The sequence below is a fragment of the Pseudorca crassidens genome, chromosome 9 (genome assembly GCF_039906515.1).
Source record: "Pseudorca crassidens isolate mPseCra1 chromosome 9, mPseCra1.hap1, whole genome shotgun sequence".
Classification (NCBI taxonomy): Eukaryota; Metazoa; Chordata; class Mammalia; order Artiodactyla; family Delphinidae; genus Pseudorca; species Pseudorca crassidens.
In genome coordinates this window covers 70901872-70918652 of record NC_090304.1, presented here as the reverse complement: position 1 = coordinate 70918652, position 16781 = coordinate 70901872, and the positions used below count along the sequence as shown (strand labels likewise).

Here is a 16781-nt window from a genome sequence, read left to right as displayed (position 1 = left end):
TGGCAGGCAGATCTTAACCATTGCGCCACCAGGGAAGCCCTGGAAGTCTAACAGATTTATTTTCAGCTAGTCACGTATGTACAAAAGTGAAAAATAGACCAAGGGGTAGTCGTGGAGTCAGTGCAGCATTATTACAAGTATTTTCACTGAAAATTTGAATAACTTGTCATTCATTTCCTTTTGCCTTTATTACCCAGTGATTTTCTTGCTGGAGTGCTATGTCCTCTCCAATTAACAGAAAATAGCTTTGTATTTTGTTAATATTCTGTTTCGGCTTTCAGCACTTCCTGTGTGTCAGGTACCATTCTGAGCCTTTGCCTATGAATTAGCTTATTTGCTGGTCACAGTCACTCCAGGAGGTAAATGTACTTATAACTCTATTTTCCCCCTTTTACCTTTGAAGAAAGTGAGGCGTGGTAGTCTACGTAACTTACCTAAGGGCACACAGCCAGTCACGGAGCCAAGCATTCTGCTCCAGGACTCATCTCTGCTGTTGCTGCTGCTTCTTCTTTTCTTTTTTTTTTAACTTTTATTGAAGTATAGTTGATTTACAATGTTGTGTTAATCTCTGCTGTACAGCAAAGTGAATCAGTTGTACATATACATATTCTTTTTCATATTCTTTTCCATTATGGTTTGTCACAGGATACTGAATATGGTTCCCTATGCTATGAAGTAGGACCTTGTTGTTGATCCATCCTGTGTATCAATATAATAATTTGCATCTGCTAACCCCAAACTCCCACTCCATCCCTCCCCCTCCTGCCTCCCCCTTGGCAGCTGCAAATCTGTCCTCTATGTCTGTGAGTCTGTTTCTGTTTTGTAGATAAGTTCATTTGTGTCGTATTTTAGATTCCACATGTAAGTGATATCATGTGATATTTGTCTTTCTCTTTCTGACTTACTTCGCTTAGTATGATCATGTCTAGGCCCATCCTCTGCTGTTGCTTCTTCACGTAATAGATTAAGCTCTCAGACCTCTGTGCACGTAATAAGAATCATTTAATTGACGAGAGGAGATTTAGAAACGAGCATTTTGGCGAGAAATCTGAAATCAGCCTTGGCAGGTTTGTGTTCCTGATGACAGCAACTGGGTGACGCAATTTATGCTGTCTTTGAAGAATTGTTTAGTAATGGCATGGTGTGTATAGGTATTTCACTCATGATTTAAAGTATTTAAGCTCTACCACTTACTGAGTGTGGACCTTGTGCAAGTTCTTTTGACTTCTGTGCCTCAGTGTCCTCATTTGTAAGATGAAGATAATAATATTTACCTCAAAGTGTTGTTATGAGGCTTTAAAGTGAGTTAATATTTGTGAAGTGCTAAGTAACAGCACTTAACACATAGTAACACCTCTAGAAGGGCTTATTGAAGAAATAACAGGCTAGGGAAATAGAACAAGAATAATGGAAAGAATGGTAAGCAGTAAAAGCACTAATATTCTGGTAGTTGACTTTAAAAAGGAAAGAACTTCCAGCTGTAAAACTCCTTTCTGCTGGATGGGCAGTGGAAATCCACCCACTTTCCCCTGGAAAAACTGCACCAAACTCTACATGGTTGTACTGGGGACAAAAGGACCCTTCCAGATTTGATAGAGCTGGTGGCAACCTTCCCCTCCCCGCCGACCTTAAAGCAGTGAGCAAGAGAAGACCTGGCCCCATCAGGCCAGGTAGAGGAGGAGAGATGGAGGGGATTCTATTAAACCTTGCAGCGGGGGGAGCCAACATTTTGGGGGCACCTTTTATGTAGGCCAGTTTAACATGTTCTCTTATGCTTGTGATGCTGCTACAACTGACATAATTGGCTGAATATCTCTAGGTAAGAATTCTGACTTGTGCCTCCAAATTATATCTGTACAAAAATGGAGAAGACTTACAGCTCCTGGCACTCAGTGTAATACCCCCTGTCTGCCTTATTTTTGAGCCATCCACAGGAAACTAATCCAATTAAACATTTTTTGACATCCAGGACAAGAGTCCATTTATTTGACCCAGTAGTCAAAACTGTATAACTATTCTTCCCTTCCTGCCACTGCTCTCTGAGGACAGGGGACCTCGCATAGACTGGATCTGTAGGTGTGTGAGGTCCTCTGGTGCAGAATTGGGGGCTCCTGCTGTGATCAAATGAGCCAGCATCTGGTGTAGAATGCCTGGCTTGTTTCTGGACACCACTGGTTATTTGTCAGGGGAGACATCAGCAAGCAGAGTCAGGCCTCAGTGGCTGCTTCTTCCTATAACCCCCCTCTTTCCCCAGCTCTCACAGCAACAATGCCTCACCTGCTGTGGCTAGCCTTGGCACTGTGGCTTCATGCTTTTGATCTGCTTCTTCCTGTCACAGATGATGGAAACAAGTCAACAATGATCAGTTCCTGCTTAGGTCAAGTACAGAGAGTTGGGGACTTCCCAGGTAGATTGGTTGATAAATTCCTTGATCCTCTACCTCCAAAGCTATGTTGCTCTTCAAGTTTGCTCGGCAAATCCTCCTGTCCTTTACTTTTGTGCCTAAGAGCCTGTGGATTTTTCTGTTTCCTTCTGATGCATAGACCTCTTGACTCTCAACAATTTGTCCAGACAAGCCCTTTAGATATATTTTGTTTGCTATAGTAACATCCCAAAGCATGGTAATAAATTGTTGGCTGAGAGTTCACAGACACTGCTTTTATTTAAGACAGGAGCCGGCAGACTTTTTTCTTAAAGGGCCAGGGAGTAAATATTTTAGGCTTCGCGGGCCAAGAGGCAAAACTGGGGATATTATGTAGGTGCTTATATAACCATTTAAATATACCCATTTCAAAATGTGAAGACCATTCTTAGCTCACAGGCTGTAAGGAACAGGTAGGCTGGATTTGGTGTGCTAGCCAAGTTTGCTGGCCCCTGTCCTAAGATGACTTAAAATTTTTGTTAGTAAAAATACATAGGAATATGAGTTCCATCACTACACATTAAGCTTCATAAAAGTAGATTCCTGATTATCTTGCTTACTGTTGTTTCCCAGGGCCTATCAGAGTACCTGGGGTCAAGCACTAAGTAAATATTTGTTATTCGGACTGGACACAAATAATATTAACAGTGAGGCAACCCTAGAAAGCGGTGAGCCTTTCCTAAGATCCTTTTATCCTGTTATAGAAACGTAACTGAGATTTGATTTAAAATATTTCAGTATTGCCATAATTTTCAGGAGTAGAGGGTGGTAGTAGGTACATGTTAATGTATGCTAAGAACTATGATGTCAGCAAACATCTGTGGCGTGCTTCATGTGTGTCAGGCACTGAGCAAAGTGTTTAAGTATATAAACACATTTAATCTTTAAAAAATTCTTATCGGGCTTCCCTGGTGGCGCAGTGGTTGAGAATCTGCCTGCTAACGCAGGGGACACGGGTTTGAGCCCTGGTCTGGGGGGATCCCACATGCCTTGGAGCAACTAGGCCCGTGAGCCACAACTACTGAGCCTGCGCGTCTGGAGCTTGTGCTCCGCAACAAGAGAGGCCGCGATAGTGAGAGGCCTGCGCACCGCGATGAAGAGTGGCCCCCGCTTGCCACAACTAGAGAAAGCCCTAGCATAGAAACGAAGACCCAACACAGCAAAAATAAAAATAAATTAATTAATAAACTCCTACCCCCAACATCTAAACAAAAGATTAAAAAAAAAATTCTCATCATCCTCGTTTTACAGGTGAGGAAATTGCGGCACAGGGAGGCTAAGCTGCTTGAAGCCATGTAGCTCCTAAATGGCAGAACTGGAATTCAGACCCTGACATCAGAGTCCTTTTCATTGCCACTAAGCTTCTACTGCCTCTAATGTAGCTCGAAGGGAATGTGTTAGTTATTTTTATTCATGGCTGCTACTAAAATGAAAAACTTAGCTCGAAAGCCTTCTGTGATGAATTCTTTGGTTCATTTTCTCTGTTTTTCTCACATTTTGCCTCAGGTGGTTGAGCACTTCATCATCGAGCAAACACACGTCCCGGAGCAAAATCACTAAAGGGGTTGATTTTGAATCAGATGAGGTAATAACGTAATACGTTAAGTCTTAAATAATTCTTAAATGTTTATAAAATCTGAATAGGGACTGCTAAGCTAGTTGCCGAAAATTATTTCTAAAAATAGTTTCATTGATCACCTTCCTTTGAACCATAGTTAATATTGAGTCAATGAGTGGCCTCTGTTGAGTGCTCATCGATGGAAATACCTCAGATGTGAAAGGCCTGCAGATCCTTAACATATAATATTACTCAGCTCTTTTTTAACTTGCCCAGTTAACAGTAGGATCAGAATAGTTTTTTCAGCTTCTGTTGTTTATGTTTGGAGAAATGGTGATGATATCGTGAAAGCCTTTAATGTTACTCTACAACAGAATGTTTATTAACTGTTCACTGTATGCTCTACACATCTCCTGTATATTTAAGGTGGTACATGGTGGTGTTTTTCAGTTGTGGTAGAAACACATAACATAAAACTTACCATCTTAACCAGTTTTAAGTGTACAGTTAGTTCACTAATATTAAGTATATTCACACTGTTGTGCAACAGTCTCCAGAACCTTTTCATGTTCCCAAACCAAAAATCTATACCCATTGAACCACATCTCCTCATTTTCCCCTCTCCTCAGCCCCTGGCAAGGGGCTCTTCTACTTTGTGCATTATGGTTTTGACTACTCTGATACTTCATATAAGTGGAATTATACAGCATTTGTCTTTCTGTGCCTGGCTTATTTCACTGAGCATAGTGTCCTCCAGGTTCATCCCTGTTGTACCACATGACTCACACCTTTGGTTTTGAGCTTCACCTGCTGCCGTCATGTTCTCTGTGTCCCAGCTGTGGTTTTGAAACAGCTTGAAGAGAAGACGCCCCAGAACTCAGGCTGCAAAGAAAAATGGCACCATGAGCTCAGTCTGCCTATTAAATACTAGCATGTTGTCTCCAGGAGAGAAGTGGGCAGTTGTTGACCCGTTTGTTAATTCCAAAGCATCTAGATACACATGTGGTTATATGTTAGTTACAGAAATTCATATAGTTCATGTTAGCTACAAAGGAGAACTATTAGAAAATTCTCTACTATAGTTTGGATTTATCTCTGGTTTATTAATGAGTTCTGCCTTTTATGGTAGCAGAAAATGAATCAATAAGTGAGAGCAAATTTGTGTTTCTCAAGGCATCCATATCTCACTAGAGATAGCTAATTTAGCGAACACTGGAACATGTTAATATCACCAGCAGAGCCTAACACCAAATAATTATCCCTTTTTATTAATGTCTTAAAGGAAACATAAACCAAAACTTAACAAATTTGCTTTCTCTTTTGAATAGTTATAGAATGTATATCATTGATTTTATGTTAACCTCATCAAATTATGTATTTGGGGCTTATCGAAGGTTTAGTTTTCATTCTCTCTAATTAAATTCTTAGTTAACATCTGATATTCCTGCCTGTTCTTACTATGCATATAATCTACGTCCCAGCAGCATGGGAAGTCTTTGAAACTAAATAGTTCCTCTACTTATTTTTCCAAAAAAAATATTTGAAAGATTGCTTTCCTAGGTTGTTTCTTGTACCAGTCTGAGAGTAGCTGTCTATTTCTAGCATTAAATGGGTAATGGAAATAAAAATTACAGCTATTTCTGAATTAGGTCATGTGGCTTCATTATTTTTTTGGCTCTGAATTTCCAGAGCATCAGATATACCAGTTATAAAATGTAAATGAAAAAAAAAAAAACCTATTTAAAAACCTAATAGAAATTACTTGAAGAGGTTTTTTTTGTTTGTTTTTTTGTCTTGCCCATGCCTTATTTGCTTTTGTTAAGGTGAATAATTGAGAGAAATACATATGATATATATTGTGGGCTTATATATATACACACATATAGAACAGGATAAATTTTTATTTTTAATGCTTGCTAAGAATTTAGTTGGACTTTCATTGTTTTAACAATGAAATAGCTACTAAGGAAGGGAGGAAGAGAAAAAAATTGACAAACTATTCATATTTATAAAGGAAATAGGAAAATGAAAGTCTACCCCATGTGAAAGGAGAAAATGGCTCTTACTGGTATTGTTTTGCCCATAAGAACTTCTGTCTTGTTTCAGTGAAGTGTGGAACAGTCACTAATTGTACATTTGGATTCATTCCAGGATGATGATGATGATCCTTTTATGAACCCTAGTTCTGTAAGAAGAAACAGAAGATAATATATTTAATGGCAGTTTGAAGTTTTCAAGATTCAGGAAAAATCGAAACGTTGCAAACTACGAGTTTACCAGTTGAAGATTTTTTGAGTATTGCTGTTAACTGAAGAATTTGAATGATTCTTACTTAACAGAGAAACTAATGTATAAAAATTTACGTTTTTGAATATCATTTCCTGAACATGACTTCATTATTTGAGAAACTTCCCAGCTCAAGGGCATATAGAATAGCATTGGTTTTCCTTATTTTTTAATCTGGTTGTTAACATTACCTGTTCTATAAATGCTCCATACAACTTAGAATGTTGTTTTTCTGACATACATCAGTATATGTCTTACCGAGTGAGAGCTTTGCTTAAATACAGTCTTGAGTAAGGACTAAAATAAATCTACCATTGTATGTTTCTGCTTTATAATCAAAGACTGTGCCAGTATTTTAAGGTTATTATATTTAGCCAAAGTTGAGGAAAAGAGCTTATAGAATCTAGTCCTTTTTATAATTTTCGTAATTTCTAGACATCCTGGATTTCCTGCAGGTAAAACAATTTATATGAAACGGTGCCTAAGCTCACTGTTACTCAGTATATGTTCTTTTTCTAATGCTTGTGATAGTATCAGCCAGAAACTTTGAATGATTACATATACCCTATACTTTGAATAATTAGATATAAGTTTGTATCAAAAAATAAAGTCTGTCAGAATTATTGTTTTTTATTCCAGTTGTAGCAGAGATTCCAGAGGATTATGTTCCCATTGAATGGTGGTAATTTTCTCCATTATTTTCTATTATTAATGGTTCCCTTTCTCTCTCTCTCTCTCTCTCTCTCTCTCTCTCTCTCTCTCTCTCTCGCTCTCGCTCTCGCTCTCTCTCTCTCTCACTCTCTCTCTCTCTCTCTCTCTCTCTCTCTCACCTGTTTCTAGGAGGAAAGGGTTAAAATAATTTAACCATATCTTCTTAGAAGCTACTGAAGAGTTTTGTTTTGTTTTTTTTTTTAGATAGAGTGGTCACTTGAACCTTATGGTTATATTAGATAAACATATTGAAATATAACTTCTGTGGAATATCGATGCCAAGGTTTCTCATTAATATATATAATTTTTTTCTCATTAATATTTTATCTTAACATTGAGCATGGGCAATTCCAAAATCTTAGAGAAGCAGCTCCTGTTACATTTTCTTACGTGTATTCGGGGGACCTAAGAATTTGACCTCTTCGGATTTAAGTTCAATAATCCCATTCTCCTTTCTAAGTCTCTGTTTAAAGACTCCCTGAGAGTATTCCTTCTTTTCATCTAACAGTGCAGCTATATATTCAAGACTCCTTAAGGAAGTTATAGATCTTGGTGGTACAACAGCCTGACATTTCTTTATATGTAGAAACAAATGCTAGACTGAGTGATATTCCTGATTATTGGCATATTCATACCTAGAATGTGTCAAACTATGAAAGACAGCATTTGCTTAGTGACTGCCTCTATATCATAGCCCTTTTAATGGGTCTAAGTCAAGAATTGCGATGTAGCCTTAGTTTCTTTAAAAATGTTTTCTGTGCCTCACTTGAGCATAAGGATTATTTTAGCAGGTTGCTTTAACTCAGCAGAAGGCCTTGTCCTGTGAAAGATTCTCAGACACATCTGCTCCCATCTTTAATATTCCCAGCATTTGAATGAAGCAAAGATGAAATCATGAGTAAGAGTTGCTCTCCATGGTGGGATGGAAGCTGGTTTGGGTGGCTGTCTGGGAAGACTCAGCCAGTGGCTCTTCTCACCTGCCAATGAAATGTCACCTGCTGGGGTGAGGGTCATAATGAGGGAGATGGTCACTAATGCGTCCTGACAGGTTCCTGAGAAAAAAAGAGTAAGGCTTTCTCCCTTCCTACAAACTGCTCTACGGTATGAAAGAGGTACTAAATGTGATTCTGTTAGCTCCTAGGAGAGGTGATTCCATGGCAGTGAGAGAGGGTGAAACTCTCAGCCAATTCAGGTCATTTTGTGAATAGCGTGTGTCACCTCCTGGAAATACAGTAAATAGGAAAGAAAAACCTTTTTGATGAATATTGCTGCATAGTTAAATATGCCACATATCCTTGATATTCTGTATTGATGCAGTGAAGTCTAGGGTTTTTTGGACAGTTCTCAGACATGTTGGGATAGGTGTGTAGCAGTGATTTCCAGATGACTGCAGAGCCCCTACAGTTCCTCGAGGCTGAGACAGGGCCTCAGTGAAAACATTCTGAGGGAAAAAATCCTTCCATCGTTTACCAAAGAATATCCCTCTTTCTGACATTTTGTTGTGTATCAAAAATACAATAGTGCATTTACAATTCTAGGAAATAAAACTGGTACTTAGAAAATTCAAGCATTTAGGCATACGACTTTCAATTTGGGTACAAATTGGACATTTTTTCCCTCAACTTTTAAAATTATGACCTGCAATAACAGAAAAGTCATGTGCTTTAACAAATAATGATACAGTGAGCCTCATGGCATTCTCTATACAGGTCAGGAAATAGAACTTGACCAATGCCTCAGAAGCCCACCAGTGTTCTCTCCTGGAAACGCGTCTTGACTCCTGCAATTCAGAAGTTCTTACTTTTGCCACAAGGTGGTGCTTCCAAATCTAAACTTAAGTCAGTGTAGTTTTGCAGTAAATTTGGAACCTGTGCATACTAAACTATGCAGTAAAACCAAAGTTAGCTTTCTAATTTTATGTGTAAATTGCTTGACATATTTCACCTGGCTCAGCCTGGTGAAATTGCCAGGAAATTGCCCGTAAAATTGATAAATTTTACATGTAAAGGGTCAAGAAGAAAACGTTTTATGTTTTAATAAACAAAGAGGAAAAACTTTATTAGAAAAATGGAATAAAGTCCCCCATTGTAAAAGTTTTCTGTTGAAATGTACTATATTTAAAAATAACGGGACTTCCCTGGTGGCACAGTGGTTAAGAATACGCCTGCCCATGAAGGGGACATGGGTTCGATCCCTGGTCCGCGAAGATCCCACATACTGCGGAGCAACTAAGCCTGTGTGCCACAACTACTGAGCCCACGTGCCACAACTGAAGCCTGCAGTGCCTAGAGCCTGTGCTCCGCAACAAGAGAAGCCACTGCAGTGAGAAGCCCTCGCACCACAGCGAAGAGTAGCCCCCGCTCCACACAACTAGAGAAAGCCCACGCACAGCAACGAAGACCCAACATGGCCAAAAATAAATAAATTAATTAAATTTAATAAAAATAACCATCCCCCAATGTAATCTGATGTCCTCTTTTGTATCTCATACATTTAATTCACAGTATTTTGTGGCTTTTTAAAGCTAACTACCATTAAGGTTATTATAAAAGATTTTATAGAATGAAGAGTTGTTTTTTTGAGTCCAAAGAGCTTCCATATTTTGAATGAAAAATGTCCACATTTCATCATTTGCTTATCTCATTTTCTTTTAATAGTCTGAACTTAATGTTTAATAGCTAGGTCTGAAAATACTAGTGATTTAGCGTAGCCTCTTAAGAAGTCAGTTCACGTAGCTTGCTATTGCCATGACTGATAACTAGATCTGATTTTAACTGTTTAAATTGTAAAGGAAATGCATATTTATTCTTCAAAATTCACACATTGAAATTTTATCAAAACGTGTGTATTTCCCTGTAATCCTCTCCCCAGACACAACCTCTCAACAATGATGTATATATTTCTCCAGTTACTTTCGGCATGACTACTAACAAAAATTGTTGAATTAGAACCCCAAATTGTATAGTCAAATATTTTAGTCTTTGTATCAAGGTATATGTTCACCTTGATACTTTTCTTGACATCCTGATTTTTCCATATCTTCTTTATCAAACTTTTAATTAAACCATCATTGCCTGTTTTAAGAGGTAATTGTACTGCTTTCTGATGTGTAATTTAAATGTTATCACTCAATAATAATTTGGGTCAAATAAAAGAATATTTAATCTGTGTGCCTTGATGTCATAAGTGGTAAAGTGAGATTCAAAGGGCTCTTGGCTGGTGATTGCACATAATAGTTGATTAAATGAAAGAAGCACAATGGATATTAGGCTGGTTGGCCCAGGCCACACTCTTGTGCCTGTCAGAGCCACTAGGCAGTGCTGATGATTCATGTACAGCTACCTAACACTAGTGCTTGAGTACCCTTGATCACAGTGCCTGTTTAATTTCAAGAGTTTCATGTTCGTTTTGTTTAATAATCAGTATTTTCTCCACTGTAAGCTTATAAAACTAACTTCAGCCTACCTATGATTGCATTTGAACTGTTTGCGGGGTGTATCTGGACTTTGCGCAAATGCTGCTAGAGGCAAAAAGCCATTGCCTAATGGAATAAGAGGTGCAATTGCACATCTGTTGGTTTTTTGTGGGGTTTGTTTTGTCTATTGGTCTTAATAGTCCGGAAATAGGACTTGTGAAATGACATGTATCCATTCATCATAGACATATCTGAAAACGCCCAGTGGTTGATCATCCCAGTCTTGATTTCTGAGCTTTTTAGTAGTGCCTTAAAACCAGGTCATGTTTTTTAAACTTTTAATTTTGAAATAATAACAAATTTATGGAAAATGTGTAAGAATAATAGAGTACTTTTTACCTTTTACGCAGATTCACCAATTTTTACCATTTCGTCACTCTATGTGTGTATGTACCACACATATATATTCATATACAAGCATGAACATGCACACTTACATATACTTTTTTTCAATCTTTTGAGAGTAGGTTGCAAGGGGTAATGCTCCTTTACCCCTTATTATTTTCTTCAGTGTATATTCATGTGTCCTCAAATCTTACTCCCTTCCCTGTTGCCCCATCCCTTTCTCCTCTTTCTGCTCTATCCATTGTAGGTAAACAGTTTCATTCTTGTTTATCCTTTCTGCATTTCTTTTTGCTAAAAGTGGATATGTGTATTTTTAATTTCCCCATTTTTCTTATATAAAAATTTGTATGCTATATATATTCTCACTCTGAACAATATATCCTAGAAATTATTCCTTACAATTTTATAAAGGTCTTTTCTGTTTTTCATAGCTACACAGTCCTCCATTGAATTTAAATACCATGGTTTATTCTATCATTCTCCTACATATGGGTATTTAAGTAGTTCCAATATTTACAATATATAAATAACGCTGCAATATTAACCTTATTAGTATTTTCATATTTTTGGAAGTTTATCTTCAGAGTAAATTCCTAGAAGGTGGGATTGCTTAGTAAAAGGGTGAATGCATATGTAGTTTTGCTAAATACTGCCAAATTCCCTCCAGAGAGTTTGCATCGTTTTGTATTTCTGCCAACAATGTGTAAGACTGCCTATTTCTCCATATCCTCACCATCAGAATTTATTGTCAAGCTTTTGATTTTTTGCCAATCTAGTGGATGATAATCTCCATGTAGTTTTAGTTTTCATTTCTGTTATGAATGAAGTTGAACTTGTAAATGTATATGTAAGGGCCATTTTTGGTGCATTGCTTGTTCGTGTATTTTGTCCATTTTTCTAGGATTTTCAGTTCCTTCCCCCCAAATTAATTCTTTAAAAACTTTTATATTAAGGATATTGGCCCCTTGTCTATAATGTATTGCAAAATTTGTTTTCTTGCTTTCCTTTTGTGCTCTTATAGTTTCATTTCTTTCACATTTACATCTCTGATCCATTTAGAGTTTACTCTTGTGTAAAGTTGTGAGAAATGGATTTAATTTTATCTTTTACAAATGACTATCCAGTTGTCTGTGCATCATTTATTAAAGCGGCCTCTTTGCCCCAGCAATGTGCTAGATTTTCATATGTAGTGTGGTCTATTTCTGGACTTTCTGTTCCATTCCATTGGTCTGTCTCTTCATGCACTGATAGCACAAAGTTTAAATATGAAGGCTGTGTAGTATGGTATAATGTCTGATAGGGCTAATCACCCCTCATAGCTTTTCATTTTCAATGTTTTCTTAGCTATTCTTTTATGTTTGTTTTTCCAAATGAATATAAGTATCAATTTTGTAGCTTCAGCAACAAAAAAATTTTTTGGTTCTTTTTTGGAGAAATTGCATTAAGTTTATAAATTAGGAAGAACTGACATCTTGTATGGATGTCAAGTCTATTTTATATATTTCAGAAATGTTCTAAATGTTCTTCATAGAGGTTTTGAACACTTCTAAAATTTAATCTTAAGTATTTTGTCCTTTGCGCTGCTATTGTGATTATAGTTCTTCTCTTCCATTATATCTTTTTTTAAAATTTTATTTATTTTATTTATTTTTGGCTGCATTGAGTCCTCATTGCTGTGCGTGGGCTTTCTCTAATTGCAGTGAGCGGGGGCTACTCTTCGTTGCGGTGGCTTCTCTTGTTGCGGAGCATGGGCTCTAGGCACGCGCATTTCAGTAGTTGTGGCATGCAGGCTCAGTAGTTGTGGCTTGTGGACTCTAGAATGTGGGTTCAGTAGTTGTGGTGCACGGGCTTAGTTGCTCCAGAGCATGTGGAATCTTCCCCGAACAGGGCTTGAAACTGTGTCCCCTGCATTGGCAGGAGGATTCTTAACCACTGTGCCACCAGGAAAGCCCTTCCATTATATCTTATAACTGGTTATTTTTATATATGAAAGCTATTCATTTTTGCATGATAATTTTATATCCTGCTAACTTGCTGAATTCTATCGTTAAAATTTGTTTTATCTTTGATGCGCTAGGATTTTCCAGGTGTAATTTTATGTGACTCACCAATAAAGATATTTTTGCTTCTTGTTTCAATTCTTATGCCTTTAATTTTTTCTCTTATCTAAGTGCATTGGCCTCCACCTCCATGTTAATATATCAAAAAAACTGGCAAACTGCAGACAGGGAATGTAAAGTTTTTTCTATACACTTTGGTGGAATGTTACCGAAGTTAAAAAAACTGTAACTAAAAATAGCTCGGAAAATTCTTCTCCAGGCAAATTTTATAAATTTACCAAATAATAACTTCATTCAAGTGGAATTATACGATGTGTACCTTATTGTGTATGACTTCTTTCTCACAGTGTGGTGTCTGAGATCATTCATGTTACAGCATGACTCTGTACTTTTTCATTGCTTATAGCGGATTCCACTCTCACCAGTCCATATCCTTGCAAAATATTTGGCATTTTCAGCCTTTTTAATTTTAGTCATACTGATGGATATGTAATAGTATATTCTTGTGGTTTTATTTTCATTTCTCTGATGACTAATGATGTTAAGGAACATTTCGTATTTTTTGTGCAAATTTTGATGTCATCTTTTGGGATATAAGTATTCAGATATTTTGCCCATTTTTGAATGGGTTGTCTGCCTTTTTCTTACCGATTTCTGGGAGATATATTTTATACAATTCCTTTGTTGAGTATATGTATTGCAAAATCTTCCCCAGTGGCTTACCTTTTTGTTCTGTAAATGATGTGTTGTTGAACAGAAGTTTTTAATTTCAACAAAGGTCAATTTGTCAATGATTAATGTTTCTGTGTCCTGTTTGAGAAAACCATTCTCTATCCTAAGATCATAAAGAGATTCTTCTGTGTTATGTCCCAGAAACTTATCTGATTTGCCTTTCACATTTAACTCTACAGTCCAGCTGGGAGTTGATTTTTATGTGTGGTCTGAGATAGGAATCATGTTTCATTCTATTCCACATGGAGATTCACTGGCCTCAGCACCATTTGTTGAAATGACAGTCCTTTACCCCTGCTCCGCAGAGCTATCTTAGTCATTAATTAACAGACCATATATATACAGATCAATTTCTGAAATCTTTATTCTGTTCCATTGCTCTATTTGGAATTAACTGCTATAGTTTTATAATGAGTTTTTTTATTTTTTTTATTTTTTATTTTTTTTGCGGTACGCAGGCCTCTCACTGTTGTGGCCTCTCCCGTTGCGGAGCACAGGTTCCAGACGCGCAGGCTCAGCGGCCATGGCTCACAGGCCCAGCTGCTCCGCGGCATGTGGGATCTTCCCGGACCGGGGCACGAACCCGTGTCCCCTGCATCGGCAGGCGGACTCTCAACCGCTGCGCCACCAGGGAAGCCCATGAGTTTTATAATAAGAACAAGTCTTCCATCTTTGTTTTTTTTCCCCAAGGTTTTCTTGGTAATTCTTGGCTCTAAAAATTTTCAAGTAAATTTTGTAATTATATATACTGCTTGTGAGCTAATATAAGGTCTTAACAAAAATACCTGTGTGGTTTCAGTTTGGTTAAAATTTTTTTTTATTGAAGTATAGTTGATTTACAGTGTTGTGTTAATTTCTGCTGTACAGCAAAGTGATTCAGCTATGTATGTGTATGTGTGTGTGTGTATATATATATATATACACACTTTTTTTAATATAAATTTATTTATTTATTTATTTTTGGCTGTGTTGGGTCTTTGTTGCTGTGCGTGGGCTTTCTCTAGTTGCAGCAAGTGAGGGCTACTCTTCATTGCGGTGTGTGGGCTTCTCATTATGGTGGCTTCTCTCGTTGAGGAGCACGGGCTCTAGGCACGGAGGTTTCAGTAGTTGTGGCATGTGGGCTCAGTAGTTGTGGCTCGCGGGCTCTAGAGTGCAAGCTCAGTAGTTGTGGCACACAGGCTTAGTTGCTCCAAGGCATGAGGGATCTTCCTGGACCAGGGCTCAAACCCGTGTCCCCTGCATTGGCAGGCGGATTCTTAACCACTGTGCCACCAGGGAAGTCTCTACATTCTTTTTTAATATTTTTTTCCATTATGGTTTATCTCAAGATATTGAGTATAGTTCCCTGTGCTATATAGTTGGTTATAATTCTTAACTGTTGTTAATTGCAGTTGATTTAATTTAAACCTTGATCTTATTCCCAGGCTTGACTAGATATTTCCTTTGATAGTCAAAGAAACCGATTTTGGTTGCCAAAGCTAAAGTTTGCTGACTGAGATTAGGAAAATACCCTGTTCTTGCTGGTATCTTCCTGTTTCCTACCTGAAATGTTATCAACCTCATTTACCTGGCCTAATGTTCCTTTGCCCAATGGTGGCATAGCCCAGTCAAGAGAGGGTAATAATGTTTCTTATGCCCCCACCTCACCCACCTTCTTTTCCTCCAACTTGTTTAAAGCATGTGCTGTTTTTCCCTCCTCTCCTGAAACGCTTCCTACATTTACAAAACAGTCAATCCGGGCTTTCTTCCAGTTCTGATCTTCACTACCCAAACCCCTCTGCCACTCCACCCACTAGTTTCCTTCCATCTTCATTTCCACCTCCTAATACGCATCTCCTTATATTCTGCAGGGGTCCCTTCTCCTCATCAGATGCAGCAGGTGCTACGAAGGGAAAGAGGAAAGGAAGAAAATGAGGCAGAGAACTGTTTATTGAGTTGCTCTTCCATGCCAGGCCCAGGTGTATATACACATTGTCATTATTTAATTCTCATAACACTACATAGTAGGCATTATTACCCTTTTTTAAATAGCTTAAGATCACACAGCTAATAAATGTAGGGCTGAGATTTAAATCTAATTCTATCTGAATCCAAATCTCGTTCTTTCCACATGATCACACTGCCTCCCATGAACTGAGGCATGTACTGACTTGCAGCTTAAAACAGTCTCAAATCCTAATGCATCTTTGAACAGAGACTATACAGAAAAGAAGGGCAAAGTCCAAAGTAGAATTTGAGCTAGATCTCAAGTTGGTGACTGGCCCAGATGGGGCGAACACCCAGAGGAGAGCTTTCCCTTGGAGAGAGACATTTCAGGTGGTTACAGGGATTCATATTAAACAATGAGCAGTAAATATGGGTGACTCACTGACCAAGTTCTTATGAATATTGAAAAGTAAATGGTTTCCAGTTGGTCCAGATAAAATCTGTAATAGATGATAGACAGAGAGACAGAGAACGGGTGACCTCTGGGATTCTCGGTATTGATTCAGTTAGGTCTAATGTGTCCATCAACTAAAAACTTGTTTAACAGTAATTTCCCACAGGAAGTTTTTCTATTTTGGGGTTTTTTCTCCAAATCATATTTATTATTTTTTCTCTGATTATTTAAAAGAAACTATAGGAAAACTAAAAAGTACTAAACAACACAATGAAAAAAATATATATATATAATTAATATAGTATATGTATTTGTGAATATAGCTGCTTTGTTTCTTTAAGATAAATTCTTAGATGTGAACTTTTTGGACGTAAAGTGTGGGTCATATTTTAAACACTTGGTAAAAACCTACAAATTCCCTTGTTGAATGGCCAGAGGACATGAATTTTAAAATGACAGACTGGAAATGCAAATAGCTAATAAGCCCAGGACTTTATTAGTAATTAAATTAACTTAAGGGACATATCATTTTTAACTATTGAAATAGAAGCTTTTCATTCATGTGATTTTTTTTTTTTTTTGACTTCAGGACAGGTTTAATTGCTCCAGTTAAGGATAGAGAGATAGCACCTAGAGTAGTGCTCCCAGCCTTGAGGTTTCAGTAGAACACTGACTTTCATTAAGGAAAATAGACCAAATATTGCTAATACAGAGCCACTGTGTTTTTCAGGCAAGTCAATTAGGAAAGCTCCTCCTTGAAAACGATTGAATAGTTCTCAGAAAAAAGAGAAGCCGTTGTTCCTCTGAACCAC

General features: G+C 37.6%; 1 protein-coding gene across 2 annotated transcripts in view; it reads left to right on the top strand.

Moving 5' to 3' along the window:
• MRE11 (MRE11 homolog, double strand break repair nuclease) overlaps positions 1–6899 on the top strand; it is a 65222-nt gene extending 58323 nt beyond the window's left edge. Inside the window, exons 19-20 of one of the 2 annotated variants that reach the window (XM_067750728.1) lie at positions 3929–4007; positions 6132–6899. In XM_067750728.1, coding sequence (XP_067606829.1) covers positions 3929–4007; positions 6132–6188 — 136 coding nt within the window. In that variant the 3' untranslated portion in view covers positions 6189–6899. Of the gene's footprint in view, positions 1–3928; positions 4009–6131 lie in introns of both variants that reach the window. The other variant, XM_067750729.1, reaches the window with a different exon arrangement.
• The last annotated feature ends 9882 nt before the right edge of the window (positions 6900–16781 follow it).